The sequence below is a fragment of the Carassius auratus genome, chromosome 9, assembly GCF_003368295.1.
Source record: "Carassius auratus strain Wakin chromosome 9, ASM336829v1, whole genome shotgun sequence".
NCBI classification, from domain to species: domain Eukaryota; kingdom Metazoa; phylum Chordata; class Actinopteri; order Cypriniformes; family Cyprinidae; genus Carassius; species Carassius auratus.
Window position 1 is genome coordinate 32,404,636 of NC_039251.1, and position 14,930 is coordinate 32,419,565.

Sequence of the window (14,930 nt, forward strand, 5' to 3'; positions counted from 1 at the left end):
AGTGATCTTCAGTGTGGCTGGGAACAAGAGAAACGTTTGAATCCCAGATGCTTCTATCTGCTTTCTCACCTCGGCAAAGGCCTTTCGTTTCTTAGTAGTGTCTGCGCTGAAATCCGGGAAGAAGCGCAAAGTGTCCGTGCCATATTTAACGGGAAAAACGGCTCTTGCACCATTCAGGATTGCTTGTCTATCAGTATAATCTAGCAACTTGAATAAAATTGTGCGAGGGCAGCTAACGTTGGTGTTTCTATCCGCGTACAGGCGGTGAGCTCGCTCTATTTTTATGTCTCAATTAGCGACAGATGGGATCCACCGAGATAGATTCGCCTTTAAAAAGGCGATACAGTTGTCACCCTCCGCTCCTTCCCTCAGCCCAACTAAACGTAGGTTGGACCTTCTACTTCGGTCTTCCATGTCTGCCACCTTGGAGCACAGCTCGTCAATTTCCAACCTCATAGCATTGATCTGGTCTCTATCATTTCTGGCTGCTGATTGCGTAGAATCGCACCTTGATTGAAGCCGATGAACGAATTTACATTAACATAGACATTAATGTATTTTTTTTCTTTTTTTTCAGAACAGATTTTGCAACTTTCTGTTAAAATGTAATCACTTTATAGAAACACTCACTGTGTATAATCAAATAATGGTGCATTAAAAAAAACAACTGCTGGTATGTTGTATTGTTCTGTCCACATACGCAGTAATGAGAATTTGAGGACATTGACGCATGTGAAGATCAGTGTGGTGCCAGACGACGGGAAACCATATTTATCACACTTGTTTCCTCTTCATGTGATGTCACAGTTGCTTGTTTCAGATAACATATATCAGGTTTAAGGCACTCTCAGTAAAACCTGCAATAACTTAGAGATAAGAAAGCAGACGGATCGATCAGTTTAAGGATGGTAGACTTTTGGTGCCAAAAGTGGAAGCTGCCACTATTGTTGTGTCTCACAGGACTGCTGCAGTGGGGTAAGACTGAACTGAATCACAAATATGAACCTTGACTTATTTTCTCTGAGGATATAGAAGTTTTGGGACATTATTTAATTTTCTCACCCTCATGTTAAATCAAATCTTATGTGAGATGCAAAAAGGCTAATAAACATTCAAGCTGGATTTCCCATACAATGAATGTGGATGGTGATTACTTTCACTACCATAAGGCTTTAAAAATGAAATAAACGTTACATGCAAGTGGTTTATTCAAGTTCAATTTCAAGTCTGCTTTATTGTCAATTTCCACATGTACAGTACATACATACAGAGAATCGAAATTGCGTTACTCTCAGACCCAGGTGCCTGCAGATAACATTAACATTAAAGCCTACAAAAATAACTAGATCAAATATAAAATGTAGATACAACTATACAATAAGGGAATGATAAAAAAAGACACATAATAAAATTAAAAATAAAGTTAAAAATAAAGTTAAATAAAGCAGCGCAAGGTAAATGACAGATATAGTGCAAATCAATGAAGATTTTTTAGTGCAAAAAATTACTTATTAAGAATATCTTATTAAGTCTGATTAAAGTGACAAGTGACCAAGAGCAGTTATTTAACTGACTGATGAGGTAGTGGAATGAGTCAGTTCCATGCCAGATGAGGTAGTGAGGGGTGTTGTAACTTTTGTTGTTGAATAATTATTTAAGATTTTCGGAATAGAAGCATATGTGATGCTAAGTGTAAATAATTATAAACACTTTATTATTTTTATTATGTTTTTGTTTATTTTGAAAGATCGCAATGATGTATCTCACCCTGTTATACTTCAAGTACACACTAAGTATGCTGATAACTTTATTAATCTTTTAGCCTTGTCAAGTAGGTGAGTTGTGTGGCTTTTTTCTTCTTGTGTTCTGAAGTAAAAAGAACGAGAAATATGACATCCGTGTAAGCGTCTCAATCTTCAAGAACTTTCACTAACATTTTTTGGTGCCGAAACCCGGGATAGCGTCACAGAATGGTCGCGGAATAAGAATCTCAGAGTAGGAAAGTGAAAGTAAGTTTAATGAAGATGGCTGAACATTAGAACGGATGAAGAAGAAGAGGAAAACAATCCGCAGCTCAACGACGAAGTTACTGACTCATATGTGTCACGGTTGGTAAACCGTGATCTCGGGTTGTTTACACTTTGTGGTGAATTCTGTGTGTTCTGCATCTGCACTGATTAGTTGAGGGCATCTCTGTTAATTGTATCAGCAACAGCTGCCACTCATTACTCATCTCCTATATAATGGCTTGTCTCACGTCTTGTGTTTGTGAGATCGTTGTTTCATGTCTTTGTGTTTACCCCCGTCTGGCTTCTGTGTAGTTTGCATTGGATGCCTGTGTTTCCCCAGAACCTCATCCACTCTCCGCACGATCACTCAGCCACGGACACTTACCTTCGGCTCTGTTCCCCGCAGTTCCTGTGCCACTCTCTCCTGCTGCCTCACGCCGTCAAGACCCGGACTCCTCACCTACACTCCACTACCATCTGGATTTCTCACCGTCCATCGTCTCCCTGGAGTGTTATCGCCTCATCGTCTTTGTGTGTCTTTGTACTATATCTCATCATCTCATTAAATCCTGTTAACTCGCTATTGTTTCCGGACTGTCTTTTCACCAGCCGTCACAATATGCAAGAAGAGATTGGTAAAAAGAACCAGACTGTGAAAAGCTGCGCGAGTTACTTTCAATGTTATCGACGAAAGAAGAAAGCTTGGTGGATCTTGACAGAGGCATCGAAAACGAAACTCCCACGGATGATCTGGAGAGAGAGACAGAAAGTGCGCTGGATTATCAGGACCGCATTATCATGTGGAAATCCCGTGCAGTGAGAATGATAGAAAGGGAGCGTGAACAAGAGAGTGAATGGGTAAAAAACGCCTATGCAAATCAAGAAAGACGGCCAGAAAAACAGTCTGTCAAGCTCCCCAAATTGGTTATTGATAAGTTTACAGGAGAAATAAGCAAGTGGCAGGAGTTTTGGAGTCAGTATGAAGCCGCAATTCATTCTAATGAAGCGCTGTGTAAGAAAGAGACATTTGAAAACGTATTTGGCTGACGCAGCGGCCAAAGCAGTATCAGGGCTCACTCTGACGGACAGTAATTATGATGCAGCTATTGAATTGTTACAGAACAGATTTGGAAGGAAGGATATTGTTATCAGTGCTCACATGTCTAAACTGCTTAATTTGACTCCTGTAAAGAGATCATCAGACGTAAACGCGTTGAGAAGTTTATATGATGAATGTGAAATTCAAATTCGTAGTTTTGGAATCTCTGGGTGTTCCTTGTGACACGTATGGCAGTCTTTTATGCCCTGTGTTATTGCAATTGATGCCAGAGGACATTGCTTTAGCTTATACTCGTCAGTTGGACTTTGATGCTGAATGGAAAGTGCCTGAGCTTATTCAATTTCTACAAAAGGAAGTGCAAAGCTGAGAAAGAGCACTGCAACTAACTAGACCAGAAAGTTCAAAAAGGGACAAACAGATGAGTAATAGATCTTTCGCTAAACCTGAGATGATTCATGAACCAAGGCATAAAAAATGGACAATGTCTTCTGCAGCTGCACTGCACACTGTTAGTCATGTTCCCAAGGCTTCTATATATTGTGAGAACCTGAACCATAAGCCTGAAAATTGCTCTGAGTATTCAGTGTCTGCTCGAAAAGACAAGCTAAGAAAAATGGGAAAATGTTTTGCTTGTTTGGGTCCTAAACACATAGCAAAGTTCTGTAGGGTTAAAGGAGTTAACTGTGCTAAGTGTGGATGTAAGCACCATCAGTCAATCTGTGAGCAAAATCATAAGCAGCCTGAGAACAAAAACGATAGTGTGGAAGATAGCAACACTAGCTCTGAAGCTGTAGTGTTGTCTTTGTCGAACACTGTAAAACCAAAGGCTGAAGGGCAACCAACTGTGCTGCTTCAGACAATTAAGGCATGGATAGAAGGTCCAGCAGGTAAAAAATTAGTACGTTGTTTATTGGATGGAGGCAGCCAAAGAAGCTTTGTGCGAGAGAATCTTGTGAAAACACTAGAATTACCAGTGCTGAAAAAAGAGACTTTGAATCTTCACACTTTCGGAGCTGAGTGTCCTGTGAGTACAGAACGTAACATCGTGAAATTGACACTTGAAAGTGTATGGAATGAAAATGAAAAAATAGAAATCGCAGCAATAGGGACGTCTCAAATCTGTACTGCTGTTATGAAAGTTCCTGGAGAACATGTGCAAAATAAGCTTAAAGCTAAGGGTCTGCAACTTGCAGATTTTTTCTCTGAGGACACCAATGATTCTGAGCTTTCAGTATTAATAGGAGCAGACTACTACTGGCAAATAGTATCAGGTAGAGTTGAGAGATTAACTGAATCTCTTGTAGCCCTGGAAAGTATTTTTGGATGGACTGTTCAAGGACCAATTCCCATGTTGAGTGTACCTGACACAACCTGCATGCAAATTTGTTTAGAAGAAGATACGCATATTTCAAAACAGTTGCGTGCTTTTTGGGAAGTAGAGTCTTTGGGCATACTAAACAAGACAACTGAGAGTGCAGAAGAAATAGAAGACGTACAACACTTTAACCAGACAGTAAGGTTTAAGGATGGTCGTTATCAGGTTGAATTACCTTGGAAACCAAATAAACAAGAACTACTAAATAATTTCAAGGTGGCTAAGACAAGGTTTGAAAGGCTGCAGAAAACTCTAAAAGCTGATGTAACCTTTTACACACAATACAAAGACGTAATACAAGACTATTTACAACAAGGCATTTGTGAAGATGTTCCAGGCAATGATTCACAAGTAAAGGAGACAGGTGCTGTTTAATATTATATACCACACCATGCTGTACTCAGAGAAGACAAACCAACAACTACACTAAGGGTAGTGTTTGATGCATCCTCACATGCGGAGGGTTGTCCATCACTAAACAACTGCTTGCTTGCAGGACCAAACTTGAATCCTGACTTGCTAGATGTGCTTGTCAAGTTCAGATTGCACAAAATTGCATTTACTGCTGACATCACAAAGGCATTCTTGCAGATCGCTTTGGCAGAAAAAGAGAAGGATGCTGTCAGATTCCTGTGGCTACACGGTTCTCCAACTGATGATAAGAAAAATTATATACGCATTATGCGAATGTGTAGAGTGGTTTTCGGAGTGTCCCCAAGTCCATTCCTGTTAGCTGCAACTATTAGGCATCACATTCAACAAAAGGAGTCAGAACAGCCTAAGGCAGTGGAAGCCTTGAGAGAATCGCTCTACGTGGATGATTTCATTTTGAGTTCTCGTGAAGTGGATGAGGCACACACTATTTCTACAGCTGCCAGGGACATCTTACTGGATGCAGGCATGAAATTGTGTAAATGGGTGACGAATTCACCAGAACTGAGAGCAAGATGGACAGGGAATGCAATGGAGCAAAACTTAGTATCAGACAGTAGTGGAAATGTACTGAAGGTATTAGGTTTAGTATGGAGACCAGAAAGCGATGATTTTGTGTTTGATTTCAAGCAACTGTTGAGTGTTTTGGAGAGGAAAGAAAACACAAAGAGAAATGTGTTGCAAACATCATCCCGTATCTTTGACCCCATAGGATTCCTAACTCCCTTTACTGTTAGAGTGAAATGTCTTCTTCAAAGGAATGTGGGAAAGAGGACTTAGTTGGGATGAACATTTGCCTTCTGAATTGTCAAGGAAGTGGAATCAGTGGTGTAGTGAAGTGCCACAGCTTCGTTTGATTGCTATACCAAGATGGTACAAAATAGAGAATTAACCTAGTGTTCAATCGCACAAATTGCACGTGTTTTGTGATGCTAGTGAAAGGGTGTACAGCGCAGTTGCATACCTACAAGGAAAAAATGAAAATGGAGAAACTGTAAACAGTTTTGTAGCATCAAAGGCACGAGTTGCTCCTTTGAAGAAGCTTACTTTACCACGTTTAGAGTTAATGGGAGCTCTAATCGGAGCTAGAATGGGACATAATCTGCTTCGTCCCTTGAAGATGGAGAAAAATCAAATTCACATATGGACAGATTCAGTAATTGTCTTACACTGGATACAGAGTTCTGCACAGAAATGGAAACCATTTGTAGGTAATCGAGTAGCTGAAATACAGAATCTCACAAACCCTGAATCTTGGTCCCATTGTAATGGGAAAGACAATCCCGCTGATTTAGCCACTCGAGGAAAGAGCGTAGATGATCTCATACAGAGTGAACTCTGGTGGTATGGGCCGGCATCTTTAGTTCCAGCTCACTTGGAAGAGCCTGAGCAAAATTGTGTTGCTGAAATGAACATTGAACTGAGGTCTAAGTTTTAGGTCACCGTGCAGTTTAGTGGTGTTTCAACAACAGAACCTCTTTTGGATTTATCAAAATTTAGCAGACTGAAGACAGTGTTGCGAATGACTGCATGGATAAAGAGGTTCATAACTAATGCCCGATCAAGATGTAAAATCCAAGGCGAGCTCACAGCAAAAGAACTTCTTGCAGCTGAAATGTACTGGGTAAAGATGACCCAGGAACAGAGTTTCAGCAAGGAAATACATTTGCTCAAACTAGGACAAATGGTTGACAAAGACTCAAAGATCAATGATTTGAAACCCTTCTTAGATGAAAATGAACTCATTAGTGTAGGTGGACGATTGCAACAGTTCAGCTTCAGAGAATGGCACCCATGGGTGCTCCCCACAAAGCAAAGATATTCAGAATTACTAGTTCAGAGTTATCATGAAAGAGTGATGAATTCAGGTGTAAGAGATACACTGGTTCAGGTTAGAGAGAAATATTGGATTTTGCGTGGCCGACAGCTTGTGAAGCAAATAGTAGGACACTGTCATGTTTGTAATAGATTGAAAGCCAAGGCAGCTCAGCAAACTACTGCACCTCTGCCAAAGGACAGAGTTACTGAAGCACCACCCTTTGAAGTCACAGGGGTCGATTTTGCTGGCCCATTATATGTTAAATCTAATGGTGTACCAAAAAAGGCATATATTGCACTTTTTACATGTGCTGTTACTCGGGTGATACATTTAGAGTTAGTGTCTGATCGGACCACAGATAAATTCCTCCTTGCTCTGAAAAGATTTATAGCAAGAAGAGGTCTGTGCAAAATAATATACTCGGACAACGCAAAAACATTCAAAAGGGCAGACCAAGATTTAAAGGAACTGTGGAGATCATTTAAAACCTCTGAGCTTACAGATTTCTTTTCTTCAAATTTTATTACTTGGAAATTTATTGTGGAACACGCGGCATGGTGGGGAGGCTTTTGGGAGAGACTTGTTAGATCAGTAAAGAATTGTCTGAAAAAAGTCCTAGGAAAGGCCTCACTAAACTTTGAAGAGATGACTACTATTTTGACAGAAGTAGAAGCAGTTATAAATTCTAGACCACTTTCGTACGTACACAATGATGCCAATGAGCCCCAACCTCTGACGCCTTCACATTTCCTGGTAGGGCAAAGACTAACCTCTCTGCCACCAGAGACTGTGGTCTCTGAGTCTAATTCCTCTATTCTGACTAAAGAGCATGTTGTTCGCCGAGGGAAGTACCGTCAGAGACTTCTAACTACATTTTGGAACCGCTGGCGAAAAGACTATTTGATGGACTTAAAGTCAGCTCATAAGAGTGATTCAATAAAAGCAACTATGCTGAAGGAAGGTGATGTTGTCCTAGTTGGAGATGACAAAGTACCCCGACAAACTTGGAAAATGGGAAGAATTTTAAAATTGAATTCAGGAAGAGATGGCCTGGTACGTTCATGCATTGTCCGTACTTCATCAGGCAGTGTGTTAAGAAGACCTGTGCAACTGCTATATCCCTTGGAGTTAATTTAATTCAACGTCCTTAAAATTAGTATAGATGAACCTAGTTCATCGGGTGGGAGGATTTCACTAGTTCACGCTTACATATAATTAGCTGAGGTATGGTATGCGTATTTGGCGTGCTGTCCGGGGAAGGGCTCCGAGCTCGGGAATTGCCCGAAGCTAGAGTACCCCCCCTTCCCCGTATATTGTAAAGTGAACTTGAAGTGAGGAGATGGGGTGGAGGAGGGATGCTGATAAACCGTCAATGGATAGAGGTAAGTCAGCGATATTTATACTGTGGGATTGATTACTTGATTGTGGTCCACCTGTGATGATTAGGCTAAGTATCTGACGCGCTCCTCCCGAATCTTCATAGATAATTACATTTCACTAGTTCACGCTTACATGTAATTAGCTGAGGTATGGTATGCGTATTTGGCGTGCTGTCCGGGGAAGGGCTCCGAGCTCGGGAATTGCCCGAAGCTAGAGTACCCCCCAAAAAGGCAAATGTACAGGAGGACAGCCGCCAGTTTAAAGAATGCCCCCCAAAAAGCAGAGTACTGGCGGGGGCTGATTTGGTTTCTGAGAAGTTATCTCGTTGGCAGGCTGGAAGGGCCTACGTACTCCGGAGGGAGCGACTTGGGCGTTGAGAGAGTAGGCCCTACCAGCTGCAGCTAGTGAACTACGTGGTTGTTGGCGCCCGGTCGGTAGGGCTCGGGCCGATGCTCAACTGGAGTTTTTTGGCGTTGGATCGGTGAGCCCTGCCGGCCGATGAGGAGGAGCGGCGTGGTTGTGGTGCCCGACCGGGAGGACCCGAGTTGCCTCGACCGGAATAGGTCACGGTGTCGGCGTACGGGCCCTACTGGCTGATAGCCCCTGCTATTCAGTGGGTGAAGGGCCTAACGCTGACCGAGAGGGCCCATGAAGCCTCCGACAGGAGATTGAGACTCAGGATGACGGACGTCTGGGTCCTCTCGGTTAGGCAGATAAAAAGCTTTTGGGCCAGCCGACAAGGAGGACTCTGGCAACATCCGAAGGGAGATCCATAGGCCCGTCCGGGAGACTCTCGCCAGACGTCTGAAGGGAGCGCACGCGACAGACGGGTAAGCCTCGGCGGACGGGGAGGGTTGGAAAGGAAAACCCGACTGGGAGGACTCTCGCAGCATCCGATGGGGCCTCAAACTCAGAACATCGAACGGGTAAGCCTCGCCAGACGGGGTTAAAAGATGTGAGAGTAGCTGAGGGTAGCTTTTTTTTTTTTTTTTTTTTTTTTTTTTTTTTTGCAGGATTTGGCGAGAGGACGAGACTCGTGGCGTCGGACGGTTAAGCCTCGCCTACCGTCAAATGGAAAGGTAAGTTGTGTGGCCGAGAGACTGTTGCCGATGTTCGAAGGGAGCACACACATCGAACGGGTAAGCCTCGCCGACCGTAGGGTGGAAACGTAAAGCAAGTCTGTCCAAGAGGCTCTCGCCAGCGTCCGAAGGGAGCACACACATCGAACGGGTAAGCCTCGCTGACCATAGAAAAGGAAAAGGTAAGGTTGTCTAACCGGGAGGCTCTCGCCGGCGTCCGAAGGGAGCACGCGCATCGAACGGGTAAGCCTCTCCGGATGGCGGACAGAAAAGGTAACGATAGGTGGCCAGGAGGCTCTTGCCAGCGTCCGGCGGGGACAAACTGGGTGAGCCTCGCAGGCCGTAGGATGGAAAAGGTAAGTTTGCGTGGTCGTTAGGCTGTCGTCGGCGTTTAAGGGAGTTTGCTACTCCTGGCAAGAGACGGTTTAGCCTTGGTGACCATAGGAAGGAAGGAGAGTTTATTGTGTGTTAGGTACTTGCAGCATTTAAGCAGCTTGCTTGTAGGTTAGTAACCTGAACCACACAGTAGGGTCGTGGTTGGCTGGCCAGGAGGCTGTCGCCGGCGTCCGATGGGAGCACTCACATCGGACGGGTAAGCCTCACTGGCCAAGGGTGGAAAAGGTCAGGTTGTCTAGCCAGGAGGCTCGGACCGACGTCCGATAGGAGCTTAGCTCCAGGAATCGAACGGGTAAACCTCTCTGGCTGAAGGACGGAAAAGGTTGTCCGGCCGGGAGGCTCTTACCTTCGTCCGACAGGAGCTTAGCTCCCAGATAGAACGGTTAAGCCTCGCTGGCCAAAGGACGGAAAAGGTAAGGTTGTCTAGCCGGGAAGCTCTCGCCTACGTTCAATGGGAGCCTTGACTCCATGCGTTGGGCGGGTAAACCTCTCCGTACGTAAGACAGAAATGGAAAAGCAGGTAGCCGGGGGCTTTCACCTACGTCCGAAGGGAGTGTGAGCTCCTGGCAACGAACGGGTAAGCCTTGTTGGCCGCAGAATGGAAAAGGTGAGGTTGTCTGGCCGGGAGGCTCTCGTCGGCATCCGAAGGGAGCTCGTGCTCCTGTCATCGAAGAGAGAAGCCTCGCTGGTCATAGGATAGAAAAGGTTAGGTTATTTGGCCGGGAGTGTGCGGCTGGAGTCGGCGGTATTAATAGGAATTTACTCGTCGGTATTCAGTAGGGATGTGTCGCTGGGGTTTTTTTTTTTTTTTTTTTTTTTTTTATTTATTTATGGCCGATGAGGGTTTGGTGGGCTTTCTTTATGTGAAACTGGTTTATTCTGATGTAGCTTTGGTATGCTTCTGAGGACCATCTTCCTAGAGTTTGGATCTGTTGGTTGGAGAGGCCTTTTTGTGCAGCTGAAGTTGCTGCCCCGATGCGAAATGGATGGGTGTAGAAATTGTTCGCTGGGATGCCTGATAATTGCAGGACGCATTTGAGGTGTTTTTGGAACCAGAAACGAGTGACTGGTTTTTTGGACTCGTCGGTGAATAGGGGTTCGTGTGGGGATTTTGCCTGGGAATTTCTAAGGTGTAAAAAGGCGAGGACGGATTGGTAAGGCTGGATTGGGGAGGGGAGATTGAAAATGTATATAAAATGGCCTTTGTTGGTTTGGTCTGTTTTGCTTTGTTTGATTAAATAAGCGATTGTTTCGTCATCTAGTATGGTTAGGTCTGACACGGTGGGGTTGATTTTAGGATTAAATTTGGAAGAGATCGTAAGCTCCGAGCACCTGAGAAAACCGAAAAAGGCAAGGATGAACATGGCGTCGAGCGTGCGGGCAATGCTGAGGGGTTGGTAATTTGTGCGGAGGGTGTGGATACATTTTGTGAGGATATCTAGCGTTATGGGTTTTCTGGTGTCTGGATGGGTGGGCTGGGATCGCTGGATCCCTTTGATTAGGAGGGAGGTTTGTGAATTATTTATTTCGGGTGAAGGAGCGCCGGTCATTAGTTTGTGAATAAACTGGACTCCGCTCAGGTAGTTTTTTATAGATCCGACTTGGAGACCCTTGGTGCCGTTGAGGAACGAAATGAAAGAGGTGATGGAGAGTAGAGAAAAATCTGGGAAAGGGATGTTATAGGTGAGGTGAAATGACTTAAAGCACCTCCATGCAGTCACGTATGACTGGAGGGTTCTGGGAGAGACTGCTTGGAGAATAGAGTCCAGTGATGCTTCGAGGAGTGGTTTTAGAGGGTGAGTTACGGAAATATTAATTCTGAATAGTGAGGAACCGGAGTGGGGAATTGGTCCGCCTCTGGAGCCAGCGTCCTGAATTTCTGAAACAGAAAACGAGACAGGGAGTCAGCGATTTGGTTTTCTGTACCTGGGACGTGCTTTGCGCTAATTATGAATTGGTCGCATGCTGCGATCCATATAAGGCGTCTAAGGAGAGGCATGAGGGCGGGGGAGTGAGAACGGCCTTTGTTTATGCACTGAACTACGGCTTCGTTGTCGCAGTGCACTAAAATGCTTTTAGTTGTCCATTCATTGCCCCACAGGAAGGCTGCTACTACGAGGGGATAGAGCTCGAAAAGAGCTGAGGACTGGGTCGAGTCCTGCATCTGGGGGGGCCATGTGGACGCGAACCAACGGCCTTGGTAGAAACCTCCGAAACCAATTGAGGGAGCCGCGTCTGTAAACAGCTGCAAGTCGATGGGAGACGAGATTAAATTGTTGTAAAAAAAAGAAAGCCCGTTCCATTGTCTAAGGAACAGGATCCATAATTTAAGTTCGTCGCGGCATGCATGGGTTAGGGGGATGAGGTCCTCGAGCGCGTGAACTGATGATGCGAGTGTTAGAAGGTGCGCGATGAATGGGCGTCCTTGTGGAATTATGCGCATGGCGAAATTTAAATGCCCGAGCAGGGAAAGAAGTTCGCGTTTAGAACAACAAGGGCTGTCGAGGAGGGTGGATGAGACGAGAATTATTCTATCAATCTTTTCCTTTGGCAGGGAGAGCTGAAATTTAGCTGAGTCGAGGTAGATGCCGAGGAACTCTATGGTTGTGGCAGGACCCATGGTTTTTTCCTGAGCGATGGGAATCCCGAGCTCGGAAAAGACTTTTTGGACGGTGAGGATATGGGCGGCTGGGATAGCCTTGGGCGATGAAATGACCAGGAAGTCATCTAAGAGATGGATAATATGTGGGATTGCGTAATTGTTGGAAAGGATCCAGCAAACGGCTTCTGATAGCATATCAAAAATTTTGGGGCTGCTTTTGCATCCGAAGGTTAACCGGACGGCGAAAGAGTATTTCTCGAGCCATCGTATCCCGAACAGGTGCCAAAAATCCGGATGGATGGGCATCACTTTGAAAGCAGAAGTGATGTCTATTTTTGCTAACCAGGCTCCTCGGCCCGCGATTTTAATCAGTTCGACTGCCTGATCTATGTCTTGGTATTTGAGTGAAAATTCGTCGAGGGGTATCAAACTATTAATGCTCGGGACTGTAGAATTATGCGGAGATGACAGGTCTACTATTAGGCGTTTCTTACCAGAAAATTTTCTCGTAGCCACTCCGATTGGGCTGACTCTGAACGTTTTGAAGGGGGGGGGTATTGAAGGGCCCGATCATGAAGCCTGACTCGACTTCTTTTTTGATGAGGTTAGCTACTATATCGGGCTCTGCGAGGGCGGATTGGAGATTACGGCAGACGGTGTTTTGGGTAAGCTCGCAAACGACGCCCGGGTTAAAACCGTGTTTGAGGCCAGACAGGAGATAATTAGTAAATTCTTTGTCGGGATGGTGTGCTAGTTCAATGGTCATGCGAAAAATATTCACAGGAGTCGATAGGTAATTTTTAGATTTTTATTTAGGGCTTTATGCACGGGGCAAACTATGCGTGCATGAGCACCGCCACAGAACTTGCAGGAGTGTAGATAGCGGCAATGCTGTCTGATGCATTTCCCGTTGTTGAAGGCGATACATTGCTGTGTGCTTTCTTCTCCTGGTTGGGCTAGGCGTGAGTTTGCTGCGGTAACTGATTTTGGGACATAGCTGGTGGATTTTGCCGGGGGAGTAAGAGAGTGTTGGGTTGCGTCCGGGTTTATTTGTCGGCAGGTTGTGGTGGAGTGAGCCACGGACCTGCAGATTGCGCACGAAATGCTCCTACAGCCTAGGAATACGCGACTGTGCAAGTCGGAGTCGATCGCTCCCCAGTAAGGGCACTGGTTCCACTGAGCTATTCGGATGGCACATTTAGCGGAAAAAAGCTTGTGGTAAGTGTAGAAGTGCCCCCCTCCGTAGGACAACGCGAGTTCGGCTATTATAGACAAATAATCGTTTAGTTCGCGTCGCCTGTGGGGGAAGGCTGAGCAGATTATCTCGGTGTAGCGGTTGAATGCGATGGTGAATTCGGAGAAGGAGAGAAGTCGAGATGAAAGGGGATTTGGATTTTTTAGCGTGACTGAGAAGTCCCCGCAGTCTATTTGGCGGTTTGAATCGGATGTGGGCAGGAGAGAAAGGAGAGACGAGAGATCTACATCCGCACCTGCTAATATCTGTGCCCGAATGCTGTGGGTCACTTGGGGAGGTTCGAGGGCGACAGCGTTTGATGGGATGGGCATTGGTGTAGCAGTGAAGAGTGAATGGGGGGATTTCGCTTGGAGGAGGGTGGTGGCGACAACTGGGGGCGGAGCTGTGTTTGGCAGCGATTGCGGCCAAGCGCTTGCTTGAGCCGCGGGCCCGGAGTTTTCGGCAGAGCGGGAGGCGGGGCATTGTGTGACAGCCAGTTCGACCAAGCGCTAGTTTGGACCGCGGGCGCGAAGCTGGAGGAACCGGGAGGCGGCGCTGTATGTGGCGAACTGTTCGGCCAAGCGCTTGCCTGGGCTGCGGTGTTGGTATAGAAAGTTCCGTATGGAGGGGCTGCGATGGGTGGAGGAGGCGGCCAGGAGCCTCCTTGGGCTTCGGCGCCCTGAGCTGTTGGAATTGGAGCCGCGGAAGGAGGCTGAGCTCCGGGCGACATAGCGAGCGCCCTTGCGGTTGGAACCGGGGCGCGGCCTAGGCTTGCTGAAGGCCTCTTGCTACGGCTTGATAGCCGCTGCGAGCTAGGCCTAGCGGCGGAGGATGGTGGAGTGCTTTGAGGCGAATTTTGAGGTACTCCTTTCTTTTGTCGTTTCTTTGGTACAGGGGTAGACTGGGGAGAAATGTTATTATTTAGATTTTTTGTATACAAGTCATACAGTTCGGATTTGTTTAACTTGCTTGATGGTGTGATGTCGTTTTTGGACAGGGCCTGCCTCAGACTCGACACCGTCCATTTGTCGATTGGCGGAATCGTATGCCTGGCCGAGCGGTAGGAGGACGCGGGGGAGTCAGCCGCGGTTCTCGCCGGAGGCGGCGAAGGTAGGCCTAGGCGTCTTGGGAGGCGAGTAGCTGCTCGCGCCGTACCGCGCCCGCGGGTTGGAGCCTGGGGCTCGATTTGGTTGCCACGCCGGGAAGGGGTGGCCTTGGAGCCGGCTGGCTGCAGTGATGGGGCTGGGGAAGAGCTGGATGAGTCTTCTGACGAGGAATCTCGGTTTTGGGACATGGTGCATGCGGACCAAAATGCTGATAAACCGTCAATGGATAGAGGTAAGTCAGCGATATTTATACTGTGGGATTGATTACTTGATTGTGGTCCACCTGTGATGATTAGGCTAAGTATCTGACGCGCTCCTCCCGAATCTTCATAGATAATTACATGTTGTAACTTTTGTTGTTGAATAATTATTTAAGATTTTCGGAATAGAAGCATATGTGATGCTAAGTGTAAATAATTATAAACACTTTATTATTTT

At 45.8% G+C, this 14,930-nt stretch overlaps 1 protein-coding gene across 1 annotated transcript in view; it reads left to right on the forward strand.

Annotated features, from left to right (window-relative positions):
• The first annotated feature begins 860 nt into the window (after positions 1-860).
• LOC113109063 (immunoglobulin superfamily member 3-like) overlaps positions 861-14,930 on the forward strand; it is a 35,268-nt gene continuing 21,198 nt past the window's right edge. The window contains exon 1 of the mRNA XM_026272593.1: positions 861-975. Within this exon, the coding sequence (XP_026128378.1) occupies positions 906-975 (70 nt within the window). The 5' untranslated portion in view covers positions 861-905. The remainder of the gene's footprint in view (positions 976-14,930) is intronic.